The sequence below is a fragment of the Mustela erminea genome, chromosome 18, assembly GCF_009829155.1.
Source record: "Mustela erminea isolate mMusErm1 chromosome 18, mMusErm1.Pri, whole genome shotgun sequence".
NCBI classification, from domain to species: Eukaryota; Metazoa; Chordata; class Mammalia; order Carnivora; family Mustelidae; genus Mustela; species Mustela erminea.
In genome coordinates this window covers 47,826,648-47,840,436 of record NC_045631.1, presented here as the reverse complement: position 1 = coordinate 47,840,436, position 13,789 = coordinate 47,826,648, and the positions used below count along the sequence as shown (strand labels likewise).

Below are 13,789 nucleotides of genomic sequence, written 5' to 3'. Positions count from 1 at the left end.
TGGACTTTAAGAAATAAGTGAACAAACAGAAAAAAAAACCCTCCAATCAAATTCTTTTTTTTTTTTTTAAAGATTTTATTTATTTACTTGAGAGAGAGACAGTGAGAGAGAGCATGAACGAGGAGAAGGTCAGAGAGAGAAGCAGACTCCGCATGGAGCTGGGAGCCCAATGCGGGACTCGATCCTGGGACTCCAGGATCATGACCTGAGCCCAAGGCAGTCGTCCAACCAACTGAGCCACCCAGGCGTCCCCCCAATCAAATTCTTAACAAACTGGTGGTTGCCTGAGGGGAGATAGGTAGGGAAAGGAAATAGATAAAGGGGATTAAGAGCAATCCTGATGACCACTGAATCATTATATTTACCCGAAACAAAGATAACACTGTATGTTGTTATACTTCCATTAAAAAAAAATAATTAATGCAGGTATAAATGGAAAAAAAATAAGCAATACTTTAAAAATAATATGAAATATATAGTAATATATATTGGTAGTTAACATTTAAATAATACTGTGATAATAAAAGTTCTGGATCCAAAAGAAAAATGGAGTTGCAAAATATAGACAGTTCTTTCAGTAGTTTCATTATGAAGGAGAAGAGATAGGATGGTGTCTGGAGGGATGTTGAAATGCCGACAAGGATTTGTCAGTAGAGGAGATGAGAGACCAGTGGTGGGTTGAATGTGAGATCTAGAGCACAGGAGGAGGAAGGACAGTGTTAGGCAGGAGGGTGGACATTGTAAGTGGAAGCAAGACAAAAAGAATGAGTATCAAATCATGCTTGAAGAGTTAGTGATAAGAAGTTGGAGAATTCACATGTATTTTCTGTTTCTCTAAAGTAGGATGTGAAATCATTTCATTTCTGTAATCATAGGATCTTGGTTAAAAAAAAAACTATTATCTCATCAGTCCTGAAGATTATAATTTGGATTATTCAGTTTACATGATGATAACGAAGGCTCAGGGAGAAGTTCTTTTAAATCCAGTTTATGATTTGGTACTCTTAGTTATGGCCCTTAGTTTTCATGATTGAATTTTTATGTTTTTTAAAAATAAAACTGTTTCTAAGACAGGGTCCAAGAAACTCTGACTAATAAAACAGTATCTTGTGCTTACTTAATAATTTTTTTCATTTGCCACTGAGATCTGTCTTCAAAATGATTTTTATTTGAACTTTTAAAGTGATTATATTTTGACTTGTTGCCGAAGTTTGTTATGTTAAATGAACTTTACATACTAAACTTTAAATAGTTGTAATTAATTGAACAGGCCATTTAAACTGAGTAGAAGTGGGTAGAAATTAACCAAACATTACATTTACAGATATTTTATAAATTAGAAACATATGGAAATTGATGTTTCCCCTTCACTTGTAATAAGCTTGAATTAAAGAAGTTAAGTTTGATTCAACATAAGCAGTAATTTTTAATTAACACATAATCCCATACAATAAAATTCACCCCTTTAGAGTGTGTAATTTAGTGCTTTTAATATATTGACAAGGTTGTGCATCCATCTCCATAAAAATAATAATTAATACAAGGTAATACAGAGAATGTGAATTTGGGATATCTAGCTCAATGTATTAACTTTCAGTTTTTGGTAGATATAATAATCTGTCTTGTCACTGAACTGATGATTTAGGAGAAGGTAATTTATGTCCTGTAAAATTTCTGTGGAGTTAGATGAAGAGTAAATCACAGAATGTTATTTTTGAAAAATCTCATTTATATCAAGAAAGCCCTATCTTATTTATGATACGTACAAAATTATGATCAGTACAAAATCATTTCATTTTAAAAATATGTCAACCTAAATTTACATATTTCCATCTTAGAACTGTTTTCCCCTTTCACTGAGCTCCTCTGAGATAAATCTTGATGGAAGATTGATTGGAAGTCAGTCCTTATTAGAGTATCAGATTTATAAACTTTCTGGCCCTCAGCTGTTACTGGTGATTATTGCTGAAGTTGCAACCCTGGTTTAGCTGTCTGTTGCTAGTCTTTAATAAAAATTTGTGATCATATTTCATACTTTGCTGTAGTTAGTGTTTAATTATTGTTCTCTGGTGTTTTTAGTGTTTTAAAATGAACCTTTTGACAGTGCAGTCTTAACCATTTTAATTCTTTCCATGTATTTTTTTGTTTCCTTTACAGTACTCTGTGCAAAAAACTTGGTGAAAAAGGATTTTTTCCGTAAGTAAATTAACTTTAAATCTTGTATGTTGTATGTAGACTTTTTGGATAACATTTTCAGAATTGTCTGGCTTAGTGAGTTCTCTATTAAGAAATCTACTCAGTACTGTTTTATGAATGCTTTGGTTCAGAGCCTTTTGGCAGTACTTTTTTTTTTTTTTTTAAGAGAATTTTGTGCCTTTTTTAGCTTTAGTCCCTTTCCTTTTATCTGCCCCTCCCACATATTTGTGTGAAATATGTGTAAGTGTGTCTATGGGGTATGTGTAAAGAATATTGAAGGTGTGCATATAGTACTAGGTTTCTAGAAAAGTAGAGATTATTTTGTAAACACTTCTTTTTCTTTTCTAACATTTTATAGGAAATTTTATTCAGACAGTCATGATTCCTTGGAAAGTAGAGAAGTCATTCAGCCTGCTTGGAATTTCCAGAGTGTGTAGGAAAGAAATCTTTGCCACATTCGATCATAGATGCTCTGTGTCTCAGACTCCAAAGCAGACATTTGGTTCCCATATTTGCAAGTCTCTTTGCCAATAAGTTGTCAAATTTTTTTGGTGGCTTTATTTAGGATTAAGTTTTGTGAGGGAGGATTGGGAAGAACCCCTCCCATGTGTTTAGAATCTTTACCCTGTATAATACCATATTTCATAATAGCTTTAAATTACTGAGTAAAGAAAATTCAAAAATATATAAATGAGTAAAAATTATACAATTTTTAGTAAAGAACTCTAAGCCAATCAAATTTTATATGTAAAATATTTGAAATTATAAATTGAGAAGTTTCATTAGATTTTAAAATTCAAGTTCTACCATCCAGCAAAAACTAGCTATATGTGCTAATTTAATATATTACTTAATTTTCAGGGGTTTGATTAAAAGAATTAATAAGCTCTTGATGCATTTTAAAATCATACTTAATTCATTTCACTTGAAATTTTCTTTTTAAATTTCTAGAGAAAACCAGAATTAAAGTTTGTAAAAGAACATCTTATAAACCTTTCTGTCATTAGAAAATTTTTGGTGTCTGTGTTTATATGGGAAAGGAGTTAAATAGGATAATTTGGGACATAGTTAAGAAAGTTTTAAGCGGTCTCCAATTTATGCACCCTGTGCCCTCCACACTACTGCATGTCCCAGCAGCAGAGACCACTGGCCTCTCTCCATGCTGCCACCACACAATACATTCGCAGGCTTTTGCTGAACTACCTATTTCATCCCTGTCACTAATAACCTAGTAGCCGATGTATACTCTCCCCCCCCCTTTTTTTAAGACTTTATTTATTTATTTGACAGAGAGAGAGAGAGAGAGAAAACAAGCACAGGCAGGGGGAATGACAGGTAGTGGGCTTCCTGCTGAGCAAGTAGCCCGCTGTGGGGCTGGATTCTAGGACCCTGGGATCATGACCTGAGGCAAAGGCAACCGCTTAACTGACTGTGCTACCCAGGCAACTCTCTTTTTTACTCTTCTTAAAGGTTGGTTTGAGGTAGGATCTATTCTAGTAGGGCTGCAGAGTGGCAAATAGGATCAGATAGGCAAGTGACAAGGAAAAAAGGGAGGAGAGTGAGGAATTGCCTACGCTTACAGTTGCTTCTGCACTCTCCGAGACATCTGCCCTGGTTTTAAAGAGAAAATCTTCTGTTTTGTCTCCCAACCTTCTTTCCCAAGTTTGTTCTTTCTTCCAAAGTCCCAAGACACATCTTCTCTAATAACTATCCAGTTAACCTTGTCTCAGTTTTCTGAGAAATCTAGAGGAATCTTCCTTTAATTTTTGATAAACCTCGGAGAGCCAGTTATTATCACTTAATATGATCTTCATCTGCCCTTAAGTTGTAAGTAGGAAAAGAAGGAGTTTCTTCTTGAATTCTTTCTCTTTTTCATTGGTGTAGGTGTAAATGTTAATAAAAATTCTTAAAGAATTGTGAATTTGCTCCAGAGATAAGAAAATTAGGGGAAACTATGTGATTATATTTAAAACCAGAATGGAAGAAACACTTGATGGTTCTGGAAAGGGAAACAGGAAAGCCAATCCTGAGGCCTTCAGAAGACACGCAGCCAGGGGTGGGCCATCTCTCGGGTTCACAGTGGGAACAGCCTCTGCTGTGGTAGATTTACATCTTTGGTCTGTTTATAAGTTGAGGGTTGCCTACATTAATTCCAGAGAAAGAATTATGATACTTCCTAAATCTTTTAATGAAATTTGAGTGGGAGTGTCTATTGATCAGAGTGCAATTATCATTGACACCAAAATGTAAAGTGTTTGTAACGAGGTTTAAATCATGTTGAATGAGAAGAGTAAATTTTAATATCAAGCTTGACTATATAGACTGATGAACTATGTATGTGTGTATATATTTAATTATAGGAAAAAAATACAAAGCCAAGTGCTGTAATTTGTGTAATTTGAGATAATACTATTTATCTTGGGTATCTACCCTTGCTAAAAAAATGTTTTGCTAATTCGTTTTTTAGAATTGTTTGCAAGCTTATTGGCTTTAAAAAATAAGTTCCTTGGGTGCCTGAGTGGCTCAGTGGGTTAAGCCTCTGCCTTTGGCTCAAGTTACGATCTCAGGGTCCTGGGATCAAGTCCTGCATCGGGCTCTCTGCTCAGCAGGGAGCCTACTTCTCCCTCTCTCTGCCTGCCTCTCTGCCTACTTGTGATCTCTGTCTGTCAAATAAATAAATAAAGTCTTAAAAAAAAAGTTCCTTCCCCTTCTCCCACAATTTTAGAAGGAAAAGTTTCTCAACATATAGGAACATGTAGAGAGTTTTATAGTGAATATCCGCCATCTGGATTCTACCATTAAGTTCGTCACGTACCTGTTTATCCATTATCTGTTTTTTCAAGTAGGTTTTCTTTTTTAAAAAGATTTTATTTATTTATTTATTTATTTATTTATTTATTTATTTGAGAGAGAGAGATTGAGGGGGGGAGAGAGAGATTGAGGGAGAGAGAGAGGGGGAGAGAGAGAAGCAGACTCCTTGGTGAGGAGAGAGCCCAACACAGTGCTGGATCGCAGCATCGTGAGATCATGACCTGAGCCTAAGGCAGACACTTAGCAGACTCAGCCACCCAGGTGCCCCAAGAATGTTTTCATTAGTATATATTTTTCTTTTTTATGCAACATTTAAATAAAAGATTTGTGTATAAGCTATTGTGTTAAGGTGCTGTATGTAAGGGCCAAATTGAAGTCACTCGAAACCAAGATGGTTGGTGATCCCCCCCACAATCAAAAATTAAAGCTTTAGGGGCACCTGAGTGGCTCAGTGGGTTAAAGCCTCTGCCTTCACTTGGGTCATGATCTCAGGGTCCTGGGATTGAGTCCTGCATCGGGCTGTCTGCTCAGCAGGGAGCCTGCTTCCCCCCCACCCCCTGCCTGCCTCTCTGCCTACTTGTGATCTCTGTCTGTCAAATAAATAAATAAAATCTTAAAAAAAAAAAAAGCTTTAGGAGCACCTGGATGGCTCACTTGGTTGAGTGTTAGACTCTTGATCTCAGATCTTGATCTCACGGTCATGAGTTCAAGTCCCGAGACTGGGCTTCGTGCTGGACATGGAGCCTACTTAAAAAACAACAGCAACAACTTTGATTTCTCTGGAAATAAGCACACTTCTAAGTTGAAGATTTTGTTTCATTATTATTTGTAGTCCAAGTACATTTGTATAGCGAAAAAGGCTTGAGCTTTAGCTATTTTTATATGACTCAGAAGTGATGGGGATAATTGAGAAATTTTTAAAAATACAGAAAATAACTTAGCCACTTTATATTTACCACTAGAGGTCTCACTCACGTCAGAAAACTTGATAGCTTTGGACTACTTTATAGTAACTTGGCTCTCAAGTTAAATTTTTGTGGAGTAATATAACCAGGTAAGTTGAAATTTAGGTATTTTTGTTGTTGATGTTAGGGTGTAGAGCTTGTATTTTGTATTACTGAACAGAAGAGAAATGTAGGAGTCCAGGACTGAGAATTTTATACTTAAGGATTTGGAAGCCATATGTAGTGGTTTGTGTGGAAAAGTTTTCCTTAGTCTATAATTATATAACTGGTTAAACATCTAAAAGGAAAGCTCGAAATGTGGTTTTTGTTTTGTTTTTGCTTACAAACATACATTTATATGTTTTTTGAGATAGTAGAATCAAAACAAGATAGAATGGATTCCTTCAGGAGTAAATACTTAATGTTATCGGGGGCAGAGGGAAAAGTACTTTTGCATTAAACACAGTTAAAAATGATTAGGTATTATTGAAATACTATGTCTTGTACATGATTTAAAAAAAATAAAAAGGGGTGCCTGGGTGGCTCAGTCGTTAAGCATCTGCCTTCAGCTGAGGTCATGATCCCAGGTTCCTGGGATTGAGCTCACACTGGGCTCCCTACTTAGTAGGGAGTCGTCTTCTTCCTTGGCCAGCTGCTTCCCCTGCTTGTGCTCTATCTCTGTGTCAAATAAATAAATAAATAAGTAAATCTTAAAAAAATATATATAGTTAAATACATCAGTACCCTAACTTCCCAAGTATCTTCTTAAATACTTGACACTCATTAATTTTGGTCTTCTCTTATTTGAAGTTTACAGATCACAGAATCATAAGAATTGGGGAACTGACAACACAGTTTCTGGCTGGCCTTGAGTCTTGGCACATTGGTATCTTGACTTAAAAAAAAAAAAGATATCAGAATGTAGATATCAAGGTGTACAAGTTCTTTAGTTATCAAGACTTACCAACATTTTTGTTCTAGTATTTTCAGCTGTCCATAGGAAATCTTTGCTATCCTTAAATATGTTTAATGCCTAAATTGTCATTTTAAAAAAATATTTTATTTATTTATTTTGACAGAGAGAGATCACAAGTAGGCAGAGTGGCAGGCAGAGAGAGGGAGGGAAGCAGGCTCCCCGCTGAGCAGAGAGTCCGATGCTGGGCTTGATTCCAGGACCCTGAGATCATGACCTGAGCCAAAGGCAGAGGCTAACCCATTGAGCCACCCAAGTGCCCCCTAAGTTGTCATTTTTGTCTCTAACATTTTATTTATAAATAGTTCTACCTTCTGGGGCACCTGGGTGGCTCAGTGGGGTAAGCCTCTGCCTTTGGCTCAGGTCATGATCTCAGGGTCCTGGAATCAAGCCCAGCATCAGGCTCTCTGCGCAGCAGGGAGTTTGCTTCCGCCTCTCTCTGCCTGCCTCTCTGCCTGCTTGTGATCTATGTCTGTCAAATAGATAAATAAAATCTTAAAAAAAAAAAAAAAAGTTTTACCTTCTCATTTTTCTTTACCCCCAAAAGACCACTCTTCTCATTGTTACTTAGGGCTGAAAACCGTAGTGTCATTTTTTACTTTAGTTTCTTATATACTCATTAGATCTTTCAGAGTAGCTGATTTCACTGTCACTTTTCTTTTCATGTGACTTCCCTAATGCAGAGTTTACTTACCTTACTGTTCTTTTATCCTACTCTGTGGAACTTCCAACAGCTTCATAGATGTTCTCTGTACCAGTCTTTCCTTCTCCCAGTCTACCTGAATACCACTAGTGAAAAAACAGGACCATGTATTTACAGCCATGCTTAAGAACCTGGCTCCCTGTTACCTGTTTCAGTCATCTTCTGACTTTCAAGCCTCTCTTACCAGCAGTATTTGCTTTTACACATTAGCATAGATGATTTGGTTAGACTCCTCAGAGCCCTTCAGATATTGTCAGTATTGTCATACCTTTCTTGGCAATCTTCCTGTTTGTCCTTTAAAGCCCTAGTGAATCCCATCTCTGTATACTCCCCGCTCCCCCGCTTTGATTAACTGTTCAAACTCCAGCTGTTCTCTTGTTTTTCTGAGCTCTTACTTGTACTCACTGTTGAACTACATAATAAATGAGAGTATAACATAGCATAGTGGTTAAGAGCATGAAATAAGGAATTAGATTATATGTGCTGCATGACTTTAAAAATCTAAACTTTAGACCCTGGCTCTGTCATGTGCTATTTGTCCTTAGACTAGTTAATTAATCCTCTTGTGCCTCAGTTTCCTTATCAGAAGAGATTATAGTGGTATTTACCCCATTAGATTATTGTGAAGTAAGAGATTGAGTGTAAGTAAAGCATTTAGAATAGTGCCTGACATAGTGTTTAAAGTGTTTTCTTTATAGTCAGTACAAACACTTGTTTATTCTCAGGTTCACCTCTCCCCCACAACATTTTTTTTTTTTTTTAAGATTTTATTTGTGACAGAGAGAGAGTGAGTGAGAGAGGGAACACAAGCACGGTGCGGGGGGGGGGGGGGGGGGGGGGGGCTGGAGAGGGAGAAGCAGGCTCCCCGCTGAGTATTGAGCCTGATGTGGGGCTCTATCTGGGACCCTGGGATCCTGACCTGATCTGAAGGCCATGCTTAATGACTGAGCCACCCAGGTGCCCTACCCCACAGCGTTTTTTAAAAAAAGATATATTTTTTTCATGTGAGAGGGAGAGAGCCAGAGTGAACATGAGCTGGGGGAAGGGCAGAAGGTGAGAGAGAGCCTCAGGCGGACTTCTGCTGAATGCAGAGCCCGATGCAGGGCTCAGTCTCACAACCCATGAGATCATGACTTGAGCTGAAACCAAGAGTTGGAAGCCTGACCCACTGAGCCACCCAGGTTCGCCAACCCGTACACTAACACCACCACCCCCCATCCTCCCTGTAACCTTGGCATATTCTTATCTCCCCAGTTAGATAGTAAGATCTTTTAAGGTGGAGTATCAGATTTTTTAACTCAGTTTCTCATCACTCATGGTAGCTATCAAAACTTTCTGGCTAATTTGATTTCTCTGTAGCCCATGTTCTTATGTAAAGATCTTTAGTAAGCTCTTTCTTTAAATGCTACTAAGAGGGGCGCCTGGGTGGCTCAGTGGGTTGAAGCCTCTGCCTTCGGCTCAGGTCATGATCCCAGGATCCTGGATTGAGCCCCACATCTGGCTCTCTGTTTAGCAGGGAGCCTGCTTCCTCCTCTCTCAATCTCTGCCTGCCTCTCTGCCTACTTGTGATCTCTGTCTATAAATAAATAAATAAAATCTTTAAAAAAAAATAAAATAAATGTACTAAGAGAGACCTTGGGAAGGCTCTCAGAGAGCCAGGAATGTTTTAAGCTTCCTGGGGTCAAGGGGCTGGTAAAATTCTATAAAAGCGTCCACATTTTGAGGTAACCTGTAGGCTTTGGTAGTTAAAGCTGAGAATGTTTTGAGATAGGAGCAAGAAAAAAAAAATGTAGCTTTTGGTATTTAATATAGAATTAACTTTAATCTTAATTTTAATATAGAATTAACTTTTACCTTCATTTTAAAATGGACCACTTTTGGGACGCCTGGGTGGCTCAGTTGGTTAAGCAGCTGCCTTCGGCTCAGGTCATGATCCCAGTGTCCTGGGATCGAGTCCCGCATCGGGCTCCTTGCTTGGCAGGGAGCCTGCTTCTCCCTCTGCCTCTGCCTGCCATTCTGTCTGCCTGTGCTCGCTCTCTCCCCATCTCTCTCTGATAAATAAATAAAAAATCTTAAAAAAAAAAAAACGTTTAAAATAGTTTAAAAAAAATAAATAAAATGGACCACTTTCATTTATAACTAAATGTTCAACTTTTTATAAAGAATGGAATAATCTTTTGTTTTGTAGTAAGTAGTGAGCTTTATACAATTAATCTTCTATTTTCCATGCCAGAATATTCTTTAATTAAAAAAAAAATTTTCCCCTTTTTTCACAGGACTTCCTGATCCATTTGCTAAGGTGGTGGTTGATGGATCTGGGCAATGCCATTCTACAGATACTGTGAAGAATACCCTTGATCCAAAGTGGAATCAGCATTATGACCTGTAGGTTTAAATGATTCATTTGCAACGAAACTTAGAATCAATAGTATTTGATATAGTCTTTGAAAAGAGTCTGAAAATGATCAGAGTTTGATCTGTGGTATAATTTGGTCTTCACAGAGAGACACAAAACCTAATGGAAAGGTTCTTTGTCTTATTGATAGCTGGTTGGTTTTGAAAGACTAAGTGCCGCTAATGAGCCTATAGAGAACAAAATGCATGTGCGACTTAGAACCCCACCCCATCTTTTTTCAGTTAAGTAAAGGTATTAATTTACTTTTGGCCAATTATGAGTAATAAACAAGAAGTTATAATTGGGATGCACTCGTAGGCATTCTTTTTGCTTTCGTAGGCTGCTTTTATTTATATGTATGTAACTTCCTAAAAAGGCACATAATACTGTAAGGCTTTTAATGGGAAGATGCAGTCTGCTGTCCCATTCTTATCCCTGATTCCCATTCTCAAGGTAACTACTTTGATTAACTTTGACTGGTTATTCTGGTATTTTCTTCTGTTCATGCTTATTTTATACATCTTTATGTGGGGTGGGTGTGGGAGGAGAGATGCCGAGAGAGATTTAGTATATATATACTTTTAATATTAGGTATTATTTTTACATTTCCTACCAGATAAAAAAAATTAAGCTTTTACAACTGATCTCTCTCATCCCTACTCCCACAATACTCACAACGCCCAAGTAGTTGAGTATACTCCCAGTCCCCAGTATAGTTTATACGTGAATCTTTTTGGTTAAATCGTTGTTCTGTATTTACATTACTATGATCATGTAAATATTCATAATTGAGTCTTGTGGTGTGCAATGGTTACATTTCCTTTCTTGATAACTTTTGTTTTTCTGGAGTTATAACTGTCTTACTTTGCCATTTGTTGTTTTCTCTCTGTCTTGTTGGTTAATTTCCAGTCTCCCACAGGACTAAACATTTCTCCATATATTCAGCCACACAAGCAATTCCACTGGCTTTGTTCTCTTCTTGGAGATATCCCTCCTGTAACCTCTGTCCTCTTCCTCCAGTCTGGTCTGGTAGTCTAAACTGGTCTGAGATCTGCTGCGCAGTTGTCTGGGAACTTGCCTTTATCATTACATTGGGGATTTCCTTTGTCTCCTCTAGGTTCAGTGACTTCCCATTTTTTGTTTATTCCCTGTTTTGATGTAGTCTGTCTTTCATTGAGAAAGAGTACAAAGATAGGGAAAATTTCTTTGATATTTTATCTGAAAATATACTTTGTCTTCTCACTTGTTTGTCTACGTATAAACTTCTAGGTAAGACATCACTTTCTTTCCAAATTGTGAATACAGTGCTCCATTGTCTTGCAGGTCTAGATCAGCACTGCTGAATAGAAATACAATGGGAGCCACAAATGGGAGCTCAGCTGCAATTTGAAATTTGCTAGAAGCCACATTTTAAAAATTCAGTAAAAAGAATGTTTTAATAAATATATTTTATTTTGTTCAGTATATTTAAAATATTCTCATTTCAACATATAATCAATATAAATTTTTTTATAAATAGAATTTTTTAAAAAAGCATTTTAAAATTAAGTCTTTGAGATCTTACAGGAATCTGTTTTGCACTTACAGAGTGCCTCAGCTTGGATGAGCCTCTAGTACTTAGTAGCTTCATGTGGCTGGTGGCTGCCCTTTTGCACAGTGCAGTTTTAGAGCCATTACTAATGGCATCCTGATTTTGGTCTTTTTTGATTATTGTTTTCCACTGGAAGATTCCAGGGTATTCTCCTTATGCCTGATACTACATTTTTTGGTGATGGTCTTAGTATATATTATTGTTACATAGTGCTAGATACTTATTAGAAACTTTTAATCTGGATAATGAAATTCTTTTTAAAAATTTTAATTTCAGGGGCACCTGGGTGGCTCAGTGGGTTTAAACCTCTGCCTTCGGCTCCAGTCATGACCCCAGGGTCCTGGGATCCAGCCCCACATTGGGCTCTCTGCTCAGCAGGGAGCCTGCTTCCCTTCTCTCTCTCTCTCTCTCTCTCTCTCTCTCTCTGCCTGCCTCTCTGCCTACTTGTGATCTCTGTCAAATAAATAAGTAAAATCTTATATTTCAGTATAGTTAACATACGGTGTTATATTAGTTAAGGTGTTCAATATAGTGATTCAACAGTTCCATATATTAGTCAGTGTTCATCAAGATAAGTGAACTCTTGGAGCACTTGGGTGGCTCAGTGAGTCAAGCATCTGACTCTTGGTTTCAGCTCAGGTTATGATCTTAGTGTTGTGAGATTGAGCATTGGGCTCTGTGCTGGGCATGGAGTCTGCTTAAGATTCTTTCTCCTTCTCACTCTGCTCCCCCTATATCCCACTCCCTCACTGAGTACCCTCCACCCCAAAAAAAGCTAAGTATACTCTTAATCTCCTTTAACTTTTTGACCTGTCTCCCTCCCGTAGCCATCTGTGTTCTCTATAGTTAAGAGTCTGTTTTTTTGGTTAATTTTTTCCCCTTTGCTCATTTGTTTTATTTCTTAAATTCCACGTATGAGTGAAATCATGTGGTATTTGTCTGTCTCTGGCTGGCTTATTTTGTAGCACTATGCTCTCTAGATCCATCCATGTTGTTTCAGATGGCAAGATTTCATTCTTTATTATAATTGGATAATATTCCATTCTTTATCCATTCTTGTCTGAATGGACACGAGGGCTTTTTCCATAATTTGGCTATTGTAAATAATGCTGCAGTAAACATAGGGGTACATATCCTTTCGAATTAGTATTTTTGTATTCTTTGGGTAAATATCCAGTAGTGTGATTACTAGATCATAGGGTAGTTCTAGTTTTATTTTATTTTATTTTTTTTGAGAGAGAGCAAGTGAACCGGGGATGGGGCAGAGGGAGAAAATCTCAAGCAGACTCCACACTGAGGGTAGAGCTGAACTTGGGGCTCATTGGTTTATGATGACTCCAACCAAGGTCAAAATCCAAACAGAAATTAGGAGTCAGACACTTAACTGACTGAGCCATCCAGGTGCCCCTCTGTTTTTAAATTTTTTTTTTCATATTTTACTTATTTTGGTGCGACTGGGTGGCTAAGTGGGTTAAGCCTCTGCCTTCCGCTCAGGTCATACTCTCAAGGTCCTGAGATCAAGCCCCGCATGGGGCTCTCTGCTTGGCAGGGAGCCTGCTTCCCCCCCTTCTCTGCCTGCCTCTCTGACTACTTGTGATCTCTCTCTCTGTCAAATAAATAAATCTTAAAAAATATATATATTTTATTTATTTTTAGAGAGTAGAGCAAGTATGTGAGAGCTAGCAGGGGGGCTGGAGAAAGACAAACAGACTCTGCACTGAGCTTAGAGCCCAACATGGGGCTCGATCTCAGGACCCTGAGATCATGACCTGAGCTGAAATCAAGAGTCATATGCTTAACTAACTGAGCCAACCAGGCACCCCACTATTTTTAATTTTTTTTGAGGAACTTCCATATGTCTTCCATAGTGGCTATACCAGTTTACATCCCCCCCAACGGTGCATGAGGGTTCCTTTTTCTCCACATCCTCAACAACACTTGTTTTTCGAGTTTATGATTTTAGCCTTTCTGACAGGTGTGTGAGATGATGTCTTATGGTTTTGATTTGTATTTTCCTGATGATGAATGTGAGCATCTTTTCATGTGTCTCTTGGCCATCTGTATGTCTTCTTTGGAGAGATGTCTTTTCAAATCTTATATGTGTTTTTTATTTTATTTTATTTTTTATTATATGTGTTTTTTAATGGGATTGTTTGCTGTTTTTTTGGTGTTGAGT

At 37.5% G+C, this 13,789-nt stretch overlaps 1 protein-coding gene across 1 annotated transcript in view; it reads left to right on the top strand.

Moving 5' to 3' along the window:
* SMURF2 (SMAD specific E3 ubiquitin protein ligase 2) overlaps window positions 1-13,789 on the top strand; it is a 117,609-nt gene that overhangs the window by 58,617 nt on the left and 45,203 nt on the right. Inside the window, exons 2-3 of the mRNA XM_032319924.1 lie at window positions 2,158-2,196; window positions 9,904-10,012. Coding sequence (XP_032175815.1) covers window positions 2,158-2,196; window positions 9,904-10,012 — 148 coding nt within the window. The remainder of the gene's footprint in view (window positions 1-2,157; window positions 2,197-9,903; window positions 10,013-13,789) is intronic.